At 40.0% G+C, this 21707-nt stretch overlaps 3 protein-coding genes across 13 annotated transcripts in view; 2 read left to right on the top strand and 1 right to left on the bottom strand.

Annotated features, from left to right (window-relative positions):
- Positions 1–1168: 1168 nt before the first annotated feature.
- Positions 1169–16539, bottom strand: LOC110383011 (structural maintenance of chromosomes protein 1A). The gene is made up of 27 exons (XM_064035732.1): positions 16295–16539; positions 15985–16105; positions 15550–15649; positions 15105–15253; positions 14584–14752; positions 14097–14309; positions 13612–13863; positions 13072–13230; positions 12568–12675; positions 11219–11380; positions 10690–10818; positions 10360–10442; positions 9818–9992; positions 9321–9443; positions 8918–9049; positions 8774–8839; positions 8341–8474; positions 5999–6120; positions 5358–5539; positions 4814–4936; positions 4336–4445; positions 4019–4163; positions 3623–3727; positions 3473–3547; positions 2776–2954; positions 1719–1896; positions 1169–1360 (listed from the first exon to the last, which is right to left on the bottom strand). The coding sequence occupies exons 1-27, from the start codon at positions 16404–16406 to the stop codon at positions 1301–1303; spliced, it is 3666 nt and encodes a 1221-aa protein (XP_063891802.1). The 5' UTR covers positions 16407–16539; the 3' UTR covers positions 1169–1300.
- Positions 16540–16740: 201 nt separating this feature from the next.
- LOC110383471 (transmembrane protein 222) lies at positions 16741–18744 on the top strand. The gene is made up of 4 exons (XM_021344265.3): positions 16741–17018; positions 17714–17924; positions 18010–18140; positions 18227–18744. Exons 1-4 carry the CDS (start codon positions 16870–16872, stop codon positions 18303–18305), a joined length of 570 nt encoding a protein of 189 aa, XP_021199940.1. The 5' UTR covers positions 16741–16869; the 3' UTR covers positions 18306–18744.
- A 1905-nt stretch (positions 18745–20649) lies between these two features.
- LOC110383692 (histone deacetylase 4) overlaps positions 20650–21707 on the top strand; it is a 75054-nt gene continuing 73996 nt past the window's right edge. For 5 of the 11 annotated variants that reach the window (XM_049838097.2, XM_049838094.2, XM_049838093.2 and 2 more), the window contains exon 1: positions 20651–20915. The gene's annotated coding sequence lies outside the window, so the exon portion shown is untranslated. Of the gene's footprint in view, positions 20916–21707 lie in introns of all 11 variants that reach the window. The other 6 variants (XM_049838095.2, XM_049838100.2, XM_049838096.2 and 3 more) reach the window with 2 other exon arrangements.

Genomic DNA, 21707 nt, shown 5'->3' with positions numbered 1-21707 from the left:
ATAATCACTACAAAAACTGAAAAATAAAGCAAATCGAACATTCTATCGATCATCTGGTAACAGGAACTTGATTTTGCTAATTTTACCTAAGCGTACACTATTGATATCCGACCGAGTATGTGGCATTCCGCTATTTTTTTCTTTTAAATAAACGTTTATACTTTTCTGTGATTCAATTATCAACAAGCCCCAGGGGCGATTCCGCTAAGTTAATAATGTGAAAATTGAATCGTAATAACAGTTTTAGGGTCAATTCCCACTGAAAGAGCAGCGGCCGGCAGCGGCCGTAAGAGCACGGAAAATGTAAGAGCGCGGCGCCGCGCGGCCCGCCGCGCTCACGCTCAATCCCTTGCAATTACGGCCGCTGCTCTTTCAGTGGGAATTGACCCTTAAACTTAGCGGGCATTCTGATACTAATATAAGACCAATCGTAGTACAATGACATTTATTTAGTTTGTCATTGGTCTGGTAATTTCATATGATTTTTACGTATTTTATGTCAACCTCCTAAAATTTGACCAGGATGCGAATCAACATGTAGATAATTTTAATAATGTACTAGTGTTTGCATAACGAGCTAAAGGTTGTAGCTTCTGCTGAATAAAACTTCGTAATTTAAAAAAAAATGTCTGGGCTAACTTCCGCAACTTGTAAGAAGTAGAAGAAGAAAAAAACACTGAAAGCGACTTGCGAAGGGGTATTACATTTGGACGTAGTTATGCAGAAACGTTCCAACCCACAAGTCACCCGAAATCGAGTTATTGTGATTGAACAGCCTAAAATTTAGCATATGGTTATCTAAACTCAATATAATTCAACAATAAAACCTCTAGTATATACCTTTACTAGTTAGAATAAAAAAGAATACAACTGAAACGCGTAAATGCTTATATCTCAAATTCACCTTACAGTGGGTTGGAACGTTTCTGCATAACTACGTCCATTTGCAAAATCGTATATTCATTACATAAGCTTCTTACGTGAGTAAATATTACAAGTGTAAAGGCGGACTTACACTATTGAATAGGATAATGTTAGGTATTGATGTTAATGTGATTGGTGGGAGGACTCAAAAGATCGAGAGGTGTGGACGCAAAATGGGCCTTTGCCCAGCAGTGGCACAGTAGGGGCTAAGAAAAAAAAAGTTAGGTAGAAATAAAACACAAAATTGCTATGTCAACTTAACACTTAATGTTATATCTATAAAGACAATTATCGTGTGAACACAATAACACGTCATTAATGGAAAAGAAGTAAAATGTCGTAATATAAAAATATGTGAATATAAATGTGGTCAGCTTCAGTCGCTGTAGTCCTCCAGGCTGAGAGTCATTACGTCACTCACGAGGCAGTCGGCCGGCTGGAAACAAACAAATACATTATAACTATAGACTAGCGGTTTCACACGCGTAGCGCTCTGCACGAACCCGGATAAAAAGTGGCCTATAGCCTTCCTCGATACATGGGCTGTTTTTAACACTGAAATAATTTTTCAAATCGGACTATTAGTTCCCGAGATTATCGCGTTCAAACAAACAAACTCTTCAGCTTTAAAATATTAGCATAGACATTCACGAAAGTATCTCGGTACATAATGGACATTGTAGATGATGTACCAGTATAAAACTTCAAGTGTTGTACATAAGCCTTAAGCATATGTTTTAGAAATGTGCACTATAAGTAAATTAAAAGCCTTGACTAAGCTACATTAGGCTTACCTCAGAGCAGATGCCGACGAGAGCGTCTGCGCAGCCATAGAACTCCTCCTTGAGCGAGATGACGATGGTCTGCAGGCTGCCCTTCTTGCTGCGGATGTAGGACGCCACCTTGCCGATGTTGGTGTTGTCCAGCGCCGCGTCTATCTCGTCCAGCAGGAAGAACGGCGCTGGCTGGTAGCTGAGGGAACAGGGAAATCAGTTGTTCAATCAAATATTGTAGTTTGCCTTTTTAACACGCTTATATTAGCTTCCCTTGTAACAATCTATGTAAGGAAATCTTGGAATCTTAATTTGACCCACTTTCCGGTCTTCGATTAGAATGAAATTTTGCACACGCTCTGAGTTCTGATGGACAAATGGTTCATGTGGCTGACCTATGATTGGTAAAACATGTAAAGGGAATAGTTATAATACATTGATGGGAATTCTCTTGTTGAGCAATGAGACAATACCTAGATATTCTCCCCGCCGGAGAGGTTGGAAATGGGCTGCAAGCTATGTATGTACAGACCTGTGTATAGCGAAGAGCAGCGCCAGGGCGGCCACGGTCTTCTCCCCGCCGGAGAGGTTGGACATGGGCTGCAAGCTATGTATGTACAGACCTGTGTATAGCGAAGAGCAGCGCCAGGGCGGCCACGGTCTTCTCCCCGCCGGAGAGGTTGGACATGGGCTGCAAGCTATGTATGTACAGACCTGTGTATAGCGAAGAGCAGCGCCAGGGCGGCCACGGTCTTCTCCCCGCCGGAGAGGTTGGACATGGGCTGCAAGCTATGTATGTACAGACCTGTGTATAGCGAAGAGCAGCGCCAGGGCGGCCACGGTCTTCTCCCCGCCGGAGAGGTTGGACATGGGCTGCAAGCTATGTATGTACAGACCTGTGTATAGCGAAGAGCAGCGCCAGGGCGGCCACGGTCTTCTCCCCGCCGGAGAGGTTGGACATGGGCTGCAAGCTATGTATGTACAGACCTGTGTATAGCGAAGAGCAGCGCCAGGGCGGCCACGGTCTTCTCCCCGCCGGAGAGGTTGGACATGGGCTGCAAGCTATGTATGTACAGACCTGTGTATAGCGAAGAGCAGCGCCAGGGCGGCCACGGTCTTCTCCCCGCCGGAGAGGTTGGACATGGGCTGGAAGCGCTTGCCGGGCGCCACGCAGTTGTAGTTGATGCCGTCCAGGTACGGCTCCTCCGGGTTCTCGGGGCCCAGGAACGCCTGCGCCGACTGGTTCATTGCCAGCGCCTGCAAACCGGAGACAGTTACATTATACATTTAGACTAAACTCTTATAATTGCGTCCAAGTTCGATTTCGATCACGGCAGTTGTTCTCATATAAGGAGATCAACCGGCTGCGCAGGACAAATTATGGTACATGAACATTCGCAGACACAAGTGCACTCACTATTCCTTCACTCTCAAGGCGCGATGGGACGGCAATCCGACACCACCGGAGAGAGATCACAAGCAGGACCGACATTATCGTGCTCTCCGATGCACGGGTGTATTGTGTCAATCACCAACTTCCAGACTCCGGGTTGCTTTGTGAAAGTTTCTAAAATCCACAAAGCGATTTCGGCCCGACTCGGAAATCAAACCTGAGACTTCGTGCTGAGCAGCCGCGCTTGCGACAGCTACACCAACGATGCAGTTACAATTCTCTATTTAGGTGCAAATGGCTTGCTTCTTATTATGCTGAGGGCAGTAATCGGTAGTCCTTGCGTGATGTTTGAGCAGAATCTTAAGCATAAGTGTATGCTTACCTTGTAGATAGCGTCTATTTCGTTAGCCACGTGTTCGAAACACTCTATGAACTTGTCGTGGCGCTCTTTCTTCACCTGAAACAATGTACCATGAAATAAATACGCGTAAATTCAATACTACATACAGATATTAAATATAAACGTTGTTACCTTTTCGAAAGCTAGCTTAGCTTTGTGAGCTCGCTTCCTGGCGGCGACGAACGCTTCATTCGTCGCGTTCACCTTCTCACGCACCTCGTTCAGTTTTTGCATTGCCTGAGGAAAAAATATTTTTGCAATTTCAAAAATACTGTTTGTGGACCGAAATAATAAGCAGTGTATAACCGATAGTAAATACTACTGTCATATTTTATCCCGGACACGATTACGAATCTCAATTATTTGGACATTTGCAATAAGTATTTTTTTACATAAAAAGATCTTAAACATACAAAATTGTTTCGAATACAATAGCGAGGTGACAAATTCTTTTAACTTCCAAGTAAATGCTACCAATATATATGAGATGTAATTCTGTTCATATAAATGAAAGGATTATGATCGTACCCTCATGTTAGGAGCCTGTATCTTGTCCACAGTGTTCTGTAGTGAGTTGATATGCTTCTGTAGCTTGTCCGCCTTGCGCTTGATCTCATCTGGCTCCTCTAACTCCTTCAGGTTTTCTGACAGCGAGCTGTAGTCCACCCGGATCCTGGGAAATTCAACATTATTATTTAGTTTGAAATCACCGACCCGAATTGAGCAAAGTGGTGATTAACGCTCAATCCTTCTCCGTGTGAGAGGAGGCCGCAGCCCAGCAGTGGGACGATAGTGGGACGATAAAAAGGCTGTAACGTAATTTGATGTGAATATTAGTTAGTTACCTGGAGTCCTTTCTGTACTGCTGTGTGGTGGACATAGAGGACTGTTCGGACTCGCCCTCCGCCGTGTCTTCCAAGTTACCCTCTAGCAGAGGAATTATTATGTCGTCGATCTGGAAACAAATACATGTGCATTGTTTTTAGAGCTAATATGAGACAATTATTTTATATTATGGCAATATTGTAGACATTTTCACGTACATATAAGTTGTACAAGAATTTATTATTTTTTAGATAAATTGAGACATTGCTCGATTTGAAAATGATAAATTTTGGTTCAGTTTGACAAAGGTCTAACTAAATTAATATTTCTGTGTACATCTTATTCTAAAATAATTGAGTAAATAAAGCGTCGTGTTCACTGTGAGTGTCGGTTTTAGAGGGGCCCCCTCTGTGGGCGGCGCCGGAGCGCATGGCGCGCGGCCCTGCGTGCTAGCGAGGTGCGTGTATGCGTGTGCGCAAATCACAATGAATATGGTACCTTGCACTGTCGCAGTATGTTGTGTCGGTCGCTGCGCTTGCTCTCGATGCGGGACTCGATGCTGGCGATCTGCTTCTGCACCGTCTGGATCTCCTTCTGAATGCTCGTCAGGTCCTTGCGCGCCTGTTATACGTTGTCAATCACTTATTGCCCAGTTTCATCAAATTCGGACCCTCTTTGTTCAATACACAATAATGAATCTTATTTAAATGAAAACTAATAATACGGAGAAAATATAAATGATGCGCAATCACGGAATGTTTTCTTGTCGCCTGTAACGTATACAGTACAATATACTGCTCAAAAGATACGCTAACTTATTTATACACGGACTGCTTGAAGCAATCAGGGGCGACAGCTTCAAGCTGTCGACTGCACAGCGGACTGCTCTATAGCCGGACATACACGCATTGCTCGAACAATAAATTGCAACTGATTTGGGCGGTCGGCAGTTTGAAGCTGTTGCCCCCGACTACTTCAAGCGGTCCGTGTATTGTCGGCCTACGTCTGAACAAATTTTCGATATAGAAATATAGCTCCCGACCTTATTAACAAGTTCGTCGGCCTGCTCCTGCCTGGCGCGGGCGGCGGCGCGGTCGGCCTTGAGCGCGTCAGCGCGGCGCAGGTCGGCGTCGATGTCTTGGCGCTGCTTGGCCTCGGCCTGGCGCCCGCCCTCCAGCTCGTCCTCCGCGTCCTGCACGCACCGCTCCCAGCGCGTCACGTTCTCTGAGGAAGGGGAGACAGGTTATATTACTATTAAAAAAAACTAAATAACTACATTATAATTTTTTCTAGGTTCCGGTAAATTTCAAGTGCGTTTACGACGTTTATGATGCTCAAGAGGTATCTAGAAATCAGGGCTGTTAGTAGTTGTATTCATCTACTGAGGTGGATTTGTGCAGACATAAAGCAAGGAAGAAAACGTTAATAATATGGAAGGAAGCACTACTAATGTACCTATTGACATTAATTTGGTAACTGTAGTTCAACTCTGAAGTAGCGTTTAGATAATAGCAGGCGCTTTAAGGGCATTGAAATTTATCAAAAAAAAAAGTCTGATTTGCACCCAGACTGACTGTCCTTACTGCCCTGCAGAGTAACCTGGCGCCCCAGGCCTGATTCGCTTCTCAAAGCCACACTACAACAGTAGCTTTATGTACTAAATAAATACGTAATATGACTCACTCTGCGTGTCGCGCGATCGCTCGAACTCCAGGTTGGAGGTGATGCGGTCGATGTGCGCGTCGAACTCCATGCGCCGCTTGGCGCGCTCCTGCTGCGCGCGCAGCTCGCGCTCCTCGTACTGTCTGCAGCAACATACACGACGTATTAGAGGATATCTCATAGTGCAGAAACAATATACTAAAGGTTATCTTATGGTGCATATGTTATGGACCAAGTGATAAATTGGGCAGTATACATAATGCCCGGTCATTATGAAAAATGCCCAATATGAGAGTGCAATTTGATAATAATTATTCAAATAATCAAATTGACCGGGCACTATGCATATTGCCCGTGACCTTTTGAGCAAAGTAATACAAACATATTTAATTTCATTTTTTTTAACATAACACATCCCATATTAATTGACCCAGCATGGAAGTAAGCATGCAATATGCAGCAAGCATCGCTTCTGTCACGGCTCCGGCGCTGCGGGGCTCCGGCGGTCCCATGCGAGCTTATCGTCGCAGATGGTTTTCACGCTCACCACCGCAGCTTCGGCTTGCTGGCCGGCTCAGCCGGCCAGCCTCAGCCGCGGCGGCGAGCGCTTCAACTACCTGCGCCTCAGCTCGCAGGCCGCCTCGCCCCTCCGCGCCTACGCGGTTTTGAATTGCACTCTAGGGGTAGGGCAGACAAGACTACGTGGAGTCGGTTTTGCAGCGATTCGTTTTCGTCACTAAGTTCAGTTTTTAATACAATGTTTTGAATCCAAATTAAATTCTACCATAAAAAAAACGAGCCAAGAAAAATGAGATCAAGAAAAACGAGGCCGAGTTAGTAAATTAGATGACAATTGTCCAATTAATAATTTTGTGGCTAGACTTATAATTTCCCATTAAAATAGAACATATAATTTAAAACAATAATCATAAAATATGTAGCAAGTAACAGGATTTATTTATTAGAACTAATGTGCAACTAATGTGACATTTCATTTTTTGATTTTGAGAACATCTGCCACCCTCGCACCGCATAAAATATAGCTTTATTATCAAATTGCCCAATTATCATGTAGCAATATAATAATGCCCGTACAATGTGATAAATAATGAAGTTAAGATAGTTATTAATCACTTGGCCCGATAAAGCTAGACATTATGCATAATGCTCGGGCATTATAAATAATGCCCGAATTAATCACATGGTCCATAACACATACACCACATATTGGTGCGCATTAGGCGGCCAGCTCGCGCGTGTGTCGCGGTTGTGCCGGTTCGCGCGGCCGAACATGGCCGCTAGTCGCGTAAAGCCGCGTACGCACGTACGAACAAATTTGTTGCGTTACATGATATGCAACAACTTAGTTCGCACGTGCGTACCACTATCGAACATCGAACACTCTGTTCGTCAAACATGTTCGCGGCGATCCTTGTAGTGTGTTCTGTATGGACGGTGTTCGAAGCGCTTTAATAACTTCACAATCGACCACTTCCAACGGCGCCGTCATGGCTACTAAGATAGAGTTCACGACTGTTGTTCGCGAACTCGACTCGAACTATGTTTGCGTTCGTGTTCGAATATGCCGTCCATACGTACGAACCAAATGTTCGGGTCTGGTGTTTGTGTTCGCTATGTTCGTGTTCGTACGTGCGTACGCGCCTTAATGCGCGCACTTACATATATATCAAAGTTTTTAATTTTAATTTACTATCATATATTATATAATCTTTAATATAAATTCTTCTACAAGAAGAAGCTTTCATCTATTAACCATGTTCGTAGAGACCTACAGAATTTATCATAGGACAATTAAACCAATTATCTTCTGAGAAAGAGTTATAGATAAGCGGCGCCATATACACGCAACTTCGTAGTTGTTGTCACGGATATATCTTTTTTATTTAATGCACAAGACAATTGGAAAAGCGTTCAAAGAAACAAACACTTTCAACAATACGTATTTTTATAATGTACTGGCATTAAATGCCCAATTTTGCTATGCCTTGACATGGTCCACAATACGGTAGTTTCCAACGAGTCAAATTCATTACTTTTATTTAACTGTCAAAAACTGTCACTTTCTTTGCAATATGTATGAAAGCGCAACATATGACGTCACAGATTTTTCACATCAAACTGGATTCTTATTTAGCTTATATTATCAATAAAAAAATTTAATCAATTATTCCATCAAAACGATAAATGGAAGTGACATTATTTTTAGATGCTTCACTAAATGAATATGACAACGTAATTTATTTTTGACCTAGTCATCCACCCAATTGTACATAGCTGTAAACTTATTGTGACACCTTGACAAACTTGTGAAACGCAAATAAATGATGAATATTAGTATATACCGTATATTAGCGACACCGATGTCTCGACAGAAGCCGCGGAAGACGACGTCCTCGACGTTGTTCATGTTCTCCTTGATCTCCTGGATCTTCAGGTCCCGCGCGTGGATCGTGCGCTCGATGTCCTCCACTTGCGGCTGTACACAACCACGACATATATAACACTTGCCACAATACTACATAAACCCCTAGGTATACCAAAAAAATAATACTTCAAACTTTGAAGTAAAAGATTGCTTAGAAGCAATTGATTGCTTGGCAAATTCGTTATTTTTATTCACGATCCATGCAAATGCGGGTGAATGTTTACTGTTAATATTGAAGTTAACAAACTATTAGATTTTTTTTTATTATTTTGAAAGACACAAGAAGAAGAACCCACACAGGTCAATAATTCTACAAAAGTCTAAAAATACCTGTCATGTCTTATACTTACACCAAACATTTCAATTCTCATTTCGAACTCTGCAAGTTCAGCATCCAATGCTTTTATTTGTTTCAACTGCAAATAAAAAACACAAATTATAAAAATGTTTTCCTCAATCCATATTATTTATATTTCTGATTAATGATTAATTACCGTGGTATCTCTGTCAGTGATGGCGTACTTGAGTCGGGACTCGAGACCTCGTATCTGCGAGTCCACAGTGGTCAGCTCAGACTCCTTGCGCGACTTCTTCATAGACTCACGCAGCTCCTCTGTTAGTTTTTCCTGAAATCAATTGATTGCATTGACTGTACAGATACCATTATTATTGGCTTTGTTTATTTAATAACAGATTTTTCATAGTGAACAAAACTTTTAAAAAGAAAAAAAAAACAGGTGGCACGGAAATATCGGGCACAGGGTCCAATATTAGCACTCCAGAGACAGAAACTTTCTTACAATACGCGTCGTATCGTGGAGTACTGCCTTCTGAATCAGTCCCTTGTTCTACTCACCTAACCTTATTATTGGCTTTCAAAGTACGGAGATACCTTACCTTCTTAGACTTTAGTTGCGAAAGGTGCTTTTCGTCCCAGCGCTTAGCTTTGCGCGCCAAGTCAAGTGAACCTCCGGAGATAATACCAGACTTCTGGTAGAATGTGCCGTCCAACGCCAACGCCTATGGACAAATTATAATAACACATGTTAGTAAAATAGTCGGATTTTGTAACTTCTGCTAGCATGTTGAAAAAGAGTTCACTAATTTGCTTTCCGATTATTTTCCATGCTACTCCCCCCATTCCATGATAGCACTTTCATCGAGGAAGCCTATAGGCTACTTTTATCTGGGTTTGTGCAGAAGTTCCCACGAGGAAGGCTACATCATGTCATCTAACGAGCCTTTTCTGACTACCCGTAAAATCTGCCAATGATGTGCAATGACAATCGGGACTTACAGTTTAACGTGCAATCCGAAACATAGTCATTGGTGTCCAAGATATACTTAGAAAGTACTTATAAACTTAGAAAAGTTACCTGGTGCTTAAAACTTACATCGTATCGGCTGTTCTTGCTGCGGTCGAGGTCGTATGCCACGCGGGAGGCGTCCTCGGGCGTCTCGCAGACCAGCGCGTTGTTGGTGACGAACAGCACGGCGCGGTGGATGGCGGGCGGCTCGTAGCGCAACACGTCGAAAAGCAGCTTCACGTTTTTAGGCTCCTTTATGTCTCTGGAAGAAACAGTATCGTCATTATCTTTTTTTTAACTGCCTCAAAAATCATCAAATAACCGCTGTGGGTTAGCAGCGGCGAGGGAGTGTCAGACTCTTACTGACTAAAAACCGTCGTGTTCCGTCGTAGGCCTTTTATGTACCAGGGCCGCGGTAACTCTTTCGGACGAACCCGCAGCATCCTCAATATCTCAGGTAATCATATAACGTCAACCAACTTTGCATTTCTAAAGCCATTAGATGCCTAACGCATGCGCAGAAGTGTTTTATTTATACACTAGAGACCCGCCCCGGTTTCGCACGTGATAACCTTATTTCCCCACTATTTAATGGATGAATAATTTTCAAAAAAAAACAAACAACTCACCTCAGTCGCTCGCGCAGTGGTTTGGCCTGAATGTAATCCAGAGGTAGAAACGTTTCCGGCTCCAACATCCTCTCTTTTAGTACCTATACACAAACATTAAAAAAAATGCAAAAACATTCGAACTAATAACTTTTTGGGAGGTTGGTAAAAAAATCGGCCAAGCACGGTAACGATTACATTTTCTATTATACTCTCTTATATGCTACTCATGTAGTTTCCCGATGTACTCTCTTACGTAAGTTCTTCCTTCTCATCTTCTATATTACTTATGCAATTCCCTTATGAACTCTCTCATATGCTTGTTTCTCCAGTATACATATATTGTGTTACCTGTATACAGCGCCTGGCCGTCTTCTCGGTGTCGACGACGATGGCCTCCATGTACTTGCCGAGCACCTTGGTGATGGCCACGTTGTACCGCTTGTGCGTCGGCTGGCACATGTTGATCATGCGGTCATACTGCAAAAAAATTACTTTATGTTAATAATTTACGATTTAATTATTTCTGTGTGTAGTATGTGTGTGTAAGTGTAAGGCTGAGTTTGATATTCAATTATTACGATATCCAAACTATCATTAGCCGAACACATGCTCCTCATTAGAACAGCGGTTTGAACTCTGCGAAAAATCTCAAGTATAGTTCTCACCACTTTTTGTCGACGTGACAACGGATGGCGGGGATAACGAACGGTATGGCCACATACGCATAATTGTGCTTGGAATTTACTTGCCAGAGAGAGAATTATACATATGTGCAGGTACAAACGTAAAATTTAAAGGTTTCCATCGGTTTCTTCGAGGAGAAATTTGGACTTTATTGACTCAATGAACAAGGAAAAAATGGTGTTTGAGTTCTGACCACGCCCGGAATGTCTCGCTTGAAGCTCTCGACGATCTCCTGCTTCTTGCGGCGCCGCGCCTCCTCGTGCTTGTCCACGCGCGCGTCGCCCAGCGCCGCCGCCACCTCCTCCAGCTGCGCCTGCAGCTCCGCCGCCCGCCCGCGGCACTCGCCCACGTCCGCCTGACACCAGACACATGTTACACGTCACATAGATATTGAAATAACAACCTAATGTTGAAGAAACCAAATTGAAAGAAAAAACAACAAAAACATATAACAAATCTTCTGCTCGCTAGCAGTTCCCTCAAGAAGCTGCGAAACCGCTATATTTATTTTATTAGGTTCTTGAAGGGAACTGTACCCAATAAAAAGTAAGATTATGTGTGGAAATCCGATGTTAAAAATGATAGCTCTAATCCAGTGGTCGGCAACCCGCGGCCCGTGACCGTTTTGTAAGTACATAAATATTTCGGATGGGCGAAACATCAGGATGGCACTATTGTCCGACACCAGCTAGGGTAATCGCAAAGAGAGATAACTCAAAAAGAGTTCTAAACTCAAAAACGTTTATTCAAATTAGTCAGAACAAAAGACAGCCCCCAAAACGCCCGCCCTTCGCCACTTCCTATGTGTTGGCTGGGAAGAAGAAGTGGCGGAACAAACTCCCCAGCAACACATGTCTGTCTGTTAGGTTACAATAACCTTTACACTTTACAATATGGAACTACATCGGTACTACAACACTAGGCAATAACACTAGGTACACTAGACGTGACGTAGGGCAGTTTCGAGATGTGAGCAACACGACGACTCAACGAAGACTGAGCTCCGTTGACGCCACGCTGACCACCACGACTCTGCCAAGCGCGCCAAAATGTTGTTTCACCGGAAACGCCACCAGATGGCGCGCTTGCGTGACGTTTAGTGTCCGTACTATTGACCATCTCCGCCAAATATATAGAAAGTATAAACAACAAGGTTGTGTGTTTGTACTTTTTGCAGTGCACTACACGCAAGTTCTGAACTAATTTGATGATTTTTTCTCGCTTTTCATGCTATATCCTATCCCCAGGTAACATACTGGGCAATATTTTATTCGGCTGCGGGAAGTAAGTAGTGTTCACGGGACGCGAGCGAAACGGCTAGTTAGTAAACTAAACGCTCGCTCTATGTTTTCATCTAAAAAAAATTACACTTACTTTCTGTTCTTTTTCTTTATGAATTAACTAAAGATTAAATAAGTTTCATTATTCATTTGGTTGATACATTACATTAACGTACGTTAATAGAGGGACTTCATTAGCACGTAAAGTTTAAGATCTTGCCAGGAAAATACAATGGAAAAGTTGAATATGCAGTAATCGTACCTGCAGTTCAGCTCGGAGGCGCCTCTGCTCCTCCAGCGCTTGCTCGGAGCTCTTGATGTGCTCGTTCAGCTTGTCCACGCGCTTCATTGCCTCGTTTCTTTCATGACCCTAGTGGGTGAGGAAACATTACATTACTATACAACTCATTCATTTAACTTCTTAGCAAAGATCTTCCTTGTTTTTTGACTCGTGAATTTAACCAGATTTTCATAAACGGGTGACGGCAACAAAAAAACGAAAGGCAACTGGAACTCACGACTTAACAATATTTCCAAGGCACAAAAAAATTCGTCATGACATACATTTTCACTTCATGGGACCCTGCAACTAGCGTGACGTTTCGTAAAAGCCTGCAAAGGTTTATTTGTCCATTGACAGACTGGAGTTTCTTGCCGGTGCTTCTCCATCACGCCAACTCTTTGGAACCGTGCAGCTAGTTTGACGTTACGAAAGAGCTTTGAAAGACCTATTAGAAATTTAAAAATAGACTTTGTGTTTGGTTACCTTTTGTCGATGCTTGTTCTCGATCTCCCCCTTGCGGCGCAGCTCGTTGTCGAGTCGGTCCTGGTCGGCCTTCTGTTCTCGGTTGACGGAGTCCAGCTCCTGCAGGTACCGCGCCGCCTGACGAGACGCCTCCATCTTCAGCTCTTCGTACTCGCGGATCTAGATCAAAAACATTTATTCAAACTTGGCTGCAAAACGGCACTTTTCGAATGTCAAAAATTTATAGAAGTCATCCCCCAAAACGCCCATCCCCACCACTTTCCTATGTGTTTTAGCTGGGAAGAATTGGTGCAACAAACTCCCCAGTAAGGAGAGAAGTCATTAAGTTATAAGGTAACACTTGAAGGTTGACTTGTAATATCTTCTTTCTGATATTCAAGAAAAAGTAAGAAGTAGAGTTACATAATTGTATCATTTTGATTACATAAAGGTTGGTGTTAAAAACCCAACATTAACAGTAAATCCAAAGTTAGCAACTGTGAAAATACCTTTGATTCAAGGTATACAAAGCTTTAGCAAGTTTTCATATCAAAAACTAACCTGAGCCTCCTCTAAGTGCACATCAGCCCTTCCAGAAGTAGCAGCACCAACCGCAGACCTTTCCCAGGTGGCCTTCTCTTCTTCCACCTGACGCAGTTCCTCCTCCAGCTTGCGAATATCCGCTTGATGAGCCTCGTGGGCCTTGCGAGCCTGCTCCAAGGTCTTCAGAGCGCTCTCCAGCTTCTTCTGAGTATGGCTGACCCGCTCCTTAGCTTTTATGAAGGTGGGACGCTTTTTGGAGATTTCTGCTTCCTGTTGATGGAAAAATATGGGAAAATGTAATGTACTTCAGGTTCAGGTACAGAAAACCTGGCATATGTTTTTCTTTAGCCTGCTACCTTCAAGAAATGACAAACATTACTGTTATTAAATGATTTACCCATACATAACATAGTGCTACTTTTATCTTTCTCTTGATTATTTATTTAATATGATTATTTCAAGAGATAAAAAGTAGCACTACCAAAATATCATATGTCACTCACCACTTCCCTGATCTCTTGCTCAATCTTAGCAGTCTCTCTCTGGACTGTACCAGCTTCCTTCTTCTTCTCCTTCAAGCTTTCCTCCAGCTTCTGGCGCTTCTTCTCCACTTTAGCCAGCTCCGACTGCCTGTGCTGAAGGTCCTCCTCCATGGATTGGATCTCCTTCTCATTGTGGTACAAGTGGTACAGTTGGAGCTCGATTTTTTGTTCTTGCTGTTAGAAAGAAGACCAAAAGAATAGTTTAGATTATACTGAAAAAATTATAAAATTATCTTAGTCTGTAACATTATATGACTTGTGTGCAAGTTTGCCTCATATTAAAATAAGTAAATAAAATGTCTTATATGTTTTCCTAAATAAATTTCAAAATGACACTGCATTCTCAGTGATAAGTGTTATCTAAAGTAAGTTTTCAGCATAAGTTACCACTGTAAGAACATTATAACAGTGCAGGTAATATTTAACTGTTAAATAACTTGGTACAGACCAATTCCTCTTTAAGCCTGGTGTACTTCTCAGCCTCCTCCTTCTCGAACTTGGCCTCTTTCCTCTCGGCAGCCACTCCCTTCTTCTTCTGGTAAGAGAACTGCGCCTCTTCGTCGGCGCGGTTAACTTCTGCGCGGCAGTGTTCATACTGCTCTTTCAGAACTCCTGACCTGAAGACAACATGATTAGAGTCAACAAGTTACTAAGTGGTACAGATTAAATGATGGTAATGCTATTAGTTATATTATTATATAACGATAAGGGGGCTTATATTTTTAAGTTGGTTAAAGTCAAAGCCAGTGTTTCCAGAAATAAGGTTGATTGAACAAACACTTTTTCATGACAAAATACAGGGCGAACTGCCAAAAATGGCCCCACTCACTTCTCCCTAGTTGTGTGGCTAAGTTAGTGGTATCTTAAGTTATGGTTAACCAAGTTGATTTTTTTGTAATTCAAGGCAACAGTTAGAAATACAAAGTTAACAAATGAATAAATTCTTTGAAAATCATAAAGAATACTAACCCACTGATCTCCTCAAAGAGTGCAGTCCTTTCCTTGGGGTTCTTCATGGCGATGCTCTCCACAGCTCCTTGGAACACCAAGAAGTTCTTGGCTTTCACATTGATGCCCAGCTTTTCAAGCTCACTCAGGTAATGCGATGTGGGTACAGACTGAGATACATTTTTTAAATTAATATGATGTGGAAGCGAAAAACATATTGCACCAATACTAAATAAAATTGGGAATGGGGCAAGAAGTTTTGTTACGTTTAAGTTTTAAATTAGGTTTGTCACAACTTAACCATACAAAGCATCTAGTGACACATAAAAGATGTGTAGTAATTATCTGATAATTAGAGTTAATTAAATATAGTTTCTGCCAAAAGATGTTGATACCCCAAATTAATAAAAAAGCCATATAGTTTTCTATACTTAACAAAGTTCACTTATTGTAGTAAAATGCATACCTGTCCATCAATCTTATGTTCAGAAGACTGGCCAATGACTGATCTCTGGAATTGCTTTTCAGTCATGTCTTCAAGAATAAATGTGGCTGTCACTGATGCACTAAAATTAAGACATAAGTTTATAAACCTCATACAAAAACCAATAAGTTTAAGACATGTAATCCTTAGGCTACCTTTACACCTACAAACTTTACTCACTTACATAGTTATGTTATTAAATTACAATGAATTTGCAAATTTAAAACCCCTACATAATTTGCTTAAAGTAATTTCCTACAACTTACCGAAGTTACTTATACACAGAAGCCACATAAAAATGTAGTCGGGTAAGTAATGAAATAAACAAACCTGTAAATAAAGACTCAGTTCTTTGGCATACTTTTCTCTATCTATTTGATAATCCTCAAATCTAATGTTATATGTAGTTATTGTTACCTCCTAGACACAGGCTTGTTGATGGATGCTCCATGTATCAGGTCACTCAGACGCTTGACTCGGAGCAAGGATGTCTTTTCACCCATCACAAAACTCACGGCGTCCATGAAGTTGGACTTGCCTGAAATATAGACTCATGCTTTGTAAAGCTTACAGAGGAGCAACCGATGCAGGTTTGCAAAATCAAGAGTAAGATTCAATTATATGGAAACGCAAGTGATTAGGACTTAAGTATACTCGATTTAAATAAGTTTCAAATAAAGGTTAATAAAATAGGAAATTCAAAAAGAGAATACTGAGAATAGCGTACCCGATCCGTTGGGGCCTACCACAGCCGTGAAGGATTTCAGAGGGCCTATACGATGGTGTCCACGATAGGACTTGAAGTTTTCCATATCAATAAATTTGAGAAACGCCGGCATTTTGGCTGCTGTGAGATCACTTTATACTACCATTCAAAAATATAAAAGATAATTTAATCACGTAAATAAAATAATAGCGCCAAACATCGTCACATCAACAACAATGGCTGCTGTCAAACAAGTGTCAGCCATTATCATTTAAGAGAGGAGAAAAATCGAAATAATTTCGACATATTAGTTGATTTTTTAACGTCATTTGATTAAAAAAAGGCTGTAAAATCATTTTTGCAATATGGTTGGATGGATTTCAAATGTGAAATAGAATAGTGCTTGTTTTTACCCTATAGTAAGAACCAAGAAGCAGATATGCAGAAGCAGTTTCGCTACTTGACTTGAAACGCGCTTACAACGAAACGTCAACTTAAATGTCAGTATTTATTTATTGACTTTCGTTCGTATTCCTTCATTACATTTGAAATATAATTCTTAGCTCGGATATGGATGCACTTGTAATTTAAATTCCATGACAAGTGAAACGATGTCAGGTGACCGCAGCCCCAGCAATATTGTTGACTTCTCAGATCCCGAGGAAGCCGTGCTCATGGATCCCATAGACCACGATCGCTGCCGATATCCTTACTGTATTGTTTGGACACCTATTCCTGTGCTAACGTGAGTCTTCTCAGCTATCTATATCCTTTAAGTACCATTCAGATTCCAATTTTACCTTAGGTACATTCAATAGGTACCTCAAAAATGTAGTACATAAGTTACAGTTACAGTTACAGCCTTTTTATCGTCCCACTGCTGGGCACAGGCCTCCTCTCACGCGGAGAAGTACATAAGTACACAGGTATTAATCAAAACACCAAACGATTACAGTAAACATGTTTTATTTAATTTAAGTAGCTTTTTTCACAAAATTAACAAAATGTTGGTAGTTAAAACGAGATCAAAACCATGCTGCTGTTCGGATTAATTTCTCAGCATTGCAGGAACTTATTTGCTATTTTAAAAATGTCCTTGATAAATATTCATAAACCGGTCAGTCGAATCATTAGTAAATGCAATTATTTATGGGTTAAAGTTATAGTTTTTAAAATGGAATGCTCCAAAAAGACTGCATGCTATCTCTAGGATTTTCTGCCATTTCCAAAGCATTTCCCTGTTCTGCAGTCAAAGTACATCATACTGAGAGAGTTACTTTATGACATGACCTATGATTAGCATGTTACATTGCAATTAAAAAAAACAATTAGTAACACTATTAATTTTGAAGCCACTTTTCCCTTTACCTATAACTGAGCACAATAACAACTTGTTTATGTGTAATTACAGTAAAGAATAATAAGGAAAACTGTTTTCAGATGGATTTTCCCCTTCCTTGGACACATGGGCATTTGTACATCTTCAGGAGTTATCAGGGACTTTGCTGGCCCTTACTTTGTGTCTGAAGATTTGATGGCGTTCGGGAATCCCACAAAGTATTGGCAGTTGTCTCCTCAGAAGGCTAATAATGGTCAGGCTGGATGGGATGCTGCTGTTGCTGAAGCTTCTGAGATTTATAAAAAAAGAATGGTACAGGACATTCCAAATTATACTTTATACTTATTTTCTTATAACTATAAAGTTAAACTAATTATTGATTATGTTATAATTGCAGCATATATTGTTCTACGACAACTGTCACTCGCATGTAGCAACTGCTCTCAACATCATGAATTATGGCGGCTGTAAGAACTGGAACATGGTCAAACTTGCTTTCTATATGATTCCATACTCCAAATATGTCAGGTAATTGTGCCACTAATGTATGAAATGATAAATCATACACCTTTATTAAAAATATTTTTTTAATATGTTTCACTCTTATTTTTCAGTTTTGGTGCATTCCTGAAGACTTGGATACCATTCCTGATAATAGTAGCGTTAATAGTGGGTTTGGCGGCAATTATATAGACTAGTGTTTTATAAGTAAATATTATTATAATTATCTTCTATTGTGGACTCTTCTGTGGACCATGTGTGATTGTAATGTTGGTGCTGGCTGTTTGGAGGTGTTGAGTCATGGTCTGTGATGTGTGCGATGCTTCACATGTATTCAATCAGATCATCTTACCAGTTATTAGAAATAGTGTAATGTTGATCTTTATGTATTGATAAGCTTTTCTTCTGTTATTCTATACCCTCAATTACTTTATTTCTGCTCTGTAAAAGCACCTGTGGTACATTTGTCAAGTATTAATATTATTTTATTTACATAAATCTAAATTATGTCTTATTTTGTTTTATCAAACTAGAAGTCAAAGAGGTTTGATAATATGTAGCAAGAAAGTATTGTTATCTTTGCAACTAGATGTTTTTGAGTGGATTAAAATAAAATATTTTTTATTTGGTCTTTATATGTTTTTATTTACAACTTCAGAAGTATTTCTTATAGTACATATATGACATTTCAAATAATATAATGTAGATTTTGTAGGTCTTCCACTGTTTATGTGTGTATGTATTCTACATATTTCTTGAATTATTATAGTTTCATAGTTGACAAATTATATACATAATCTACATTATCAACAAAATTGTTTTAACTGTTCTTCCCACGTGTATTCCTCGTCATTATAGTTATCACTATATATCCAATAAAAATAAATGATTATCTAACATTATCTTCCCTAATTCATCCCTAGCATGAGGCTTGAAGCGTTGAAGAAGTTGGGAATAAGCAGATGATATTTGATTGAAAATCCCTACCTTGAAAACACAAATTTATAGCAATTTTCAACAGGTTAAAGTAAGCTGCTCTACTGTTCCTCATTTATTTAATGTAAAATGAGTTTTTGTTTCACTACTTCTGTATATGGATTGTGTAGCTGCTTAGGTCAAGTAATCTTTCTTGCCCATAGATAGCTGGTGTCTTCACAACAGTAAAAATATAACAAAAAGTTTATTGATGAAGAACTGTACCAGTGTCTAATTATCTTATTGTAGTGAAACTGGGTAATACAAAATAATATAAAAAGATCTAAGCTACAGACAACCTAAATAATATTTTAGGACTTATTTTTTTTTATTGATTCTCCATGCACATAAATTCCTCAATCTCAATATGACTGCTTGACCTAGAACCCTGTAAATATACAACTGGTCATTTCAGCAGTCACAGCCCATATCACCAAATTAGCATTCCTTCAGCACACTCTTCTCCACACTGAAGTCGTAATCGTAGCTGCTCACACTGACTTTATTTGTTAGGAATGCAAGAAGATCTGCCAGTTCTGTAGCGAATACGTCTTTGTTCGAGGCCATCTGAAGTGTTTTGGACATTGCGAATGGAACTCCTTGCAGATAATGGAACGTGGGATCTATCAGCGCTTTCCTCGGCGACGGCGCTGCCGGAGCAGGCCTCTGCGGATATGGTACCGGGGCTCCACCTCCACTCACGTTTGGGTACAAACTGTTTCGAGGTGAACTTGGATCTACCACAACGAATCCATCGTCGGGTCTGGCTCCAGGAATCGGAGGTGTCTCTTCTTCCACTTCTACTTCCACGGGAGAAGATCTCCGCTTACCAAAGATTGAGGAGAACATTTTGTCAGCAGTAGCACTCAATTAATATAAAAAGAAACTTGTAGATTTTTCTTGGAATGACTCACAATGACGACAAAATCAATCAACAAAAACAGTTTGTTGGTTTTGACAGATGGAACAGTATTGTATTGATGATTTGACATTGACAGTTTCGGTTTCATGTCCGGGTGTGCCACATCACTATTTTTTACGCTGACAAACCAAATACGGGAAATGAACCGGTTTTATTGTGAATAAAAGAGATTTTTTTATTTAAGGACTGTAAATAGTAATAAATATTATTCAAATAGCATCCAATTAAAATCCATAAAAAAACTATAGGTTTTTATTTGCTTTAACCGCTCATTGGATTGTTTATTTATACTTTGTCAACTATATAATCGTTGATTGTAGTGAAAGAATAACCAAGATTTAATTTATTTTGGTATTTAAAACAAACCATTTCGTTAATACATAACACTGCGTTTGTTGAGTTTGTTAATTTGTTTATTTGAGTTGTGAACTTAAAGGTACTCTATTTTACTGAATTTGCTCAATCAATACATGATACGCATTAAAAACATCACCGGTTTTAAATAAGGACCCCTAGAAACATCTCTAGAAAGTAGAAAATGTCAATTCACACTGATTTCTGATTGGTCATAAATATCACTATTCTAGTAAGATTCTAACTAGCCAATCAAAAAAATGAAAATGTGCTTACTACCAGTAAGTGACATAAAGAAAATGCGAACGCACTGATCATTCGACGTAAGTATTACGTCAAAATCTGGTCAAAACACAAATTTTTGGCTTGTTTTGAAGCTCTAATAAATGTGAACTTTATAACTTTCGGTATGAATTCGTCATTAAAATATTGTTATTTGTGTCCATTGTGACGTTAAAATTGTACATATGAGTATGTAAAACTGTAAGATTGTGTGTTTTGAGGACATTTAAAAAGTTCAAGTGTTTGGAACCCCAGCTGGTGTAAGCAAGGTACGTATTAGTTGTTGTAATAGGCCTGTTTTACGTATTTTTGTATCATATTTTACTGTTGTAGTGGCGAGAAGGTATTCTTTATTGTACGTACTTAGTGTTTGTTATTGAGAAGTTTACCTTGTTGTTGTTGTATGTCCACATCACACAAGTAAACTATGCCACTCTGTTGTATATCACACCCAATTAAAACATAATATTAGTAAGATAACAAGACGTAGCCGTAGTTGTTTTGCTTTCAAACCTGAACTTTAATTACCTTCAAGTGAAACATCTTTACTACTGAACATAATCTGATGTAGTCTGTGTAAGTAGGTACCGTGTATTTCATTAAATGTAAATACATTTTCGCAAGGTTATTTGTGTTATAACGTGGTAAAGTATTGTTAACAAGTCTTTGGAAAAACATTGGGCAATAAAATAACCCTTGAATAGTATATTTCTCTCAAAACATTTTTTTTGTATATGTCTTTTATGTATTTAGCGTTTAAATTATAAATACTGTTAAGACTGAAAAGTTATGTTTATCTAAATATAAAATACATTAGCGGGTTCCCTGGGGCTTCACCTGCCCCCCAGGGAAACTACTTCCCGTACCCGGATAAAACATTGCTGTAACATAAGCAATGTTTTATCCGGGTTTTATTATTGGGGATTGTGTATCTTTCCAACAGTGAAATAATATTTCAGATCAGTTCAGCAGTTTCAGAGCCTTTACAGGTACATACAAACAAAAAATATATTCTTTTTATATTAGTATAGAAGTATAAACAACATGTGTATGTACGGTGG

This window comes from Helicoverpa armigera, chromosome 8, assembly GCF_030705265.1.
Source record: "Helicoverpa armigera isolate CAAS_96S chromosome 8, ASM3070526v1, whole genome shotgun sequence".
NCBI classification, from domain to species: domain Eukaryota; kingdom Metazoa; phylum Arthropoda; class Insecta; order Lepidoptera; family Noctuidae; genus Helicoverpa; species Helicoverpa armigera.
Note: the sequence above shows the minus strand (reverse complement) of the source record. Positions and strands in the feature narration are given on the sequence as shown.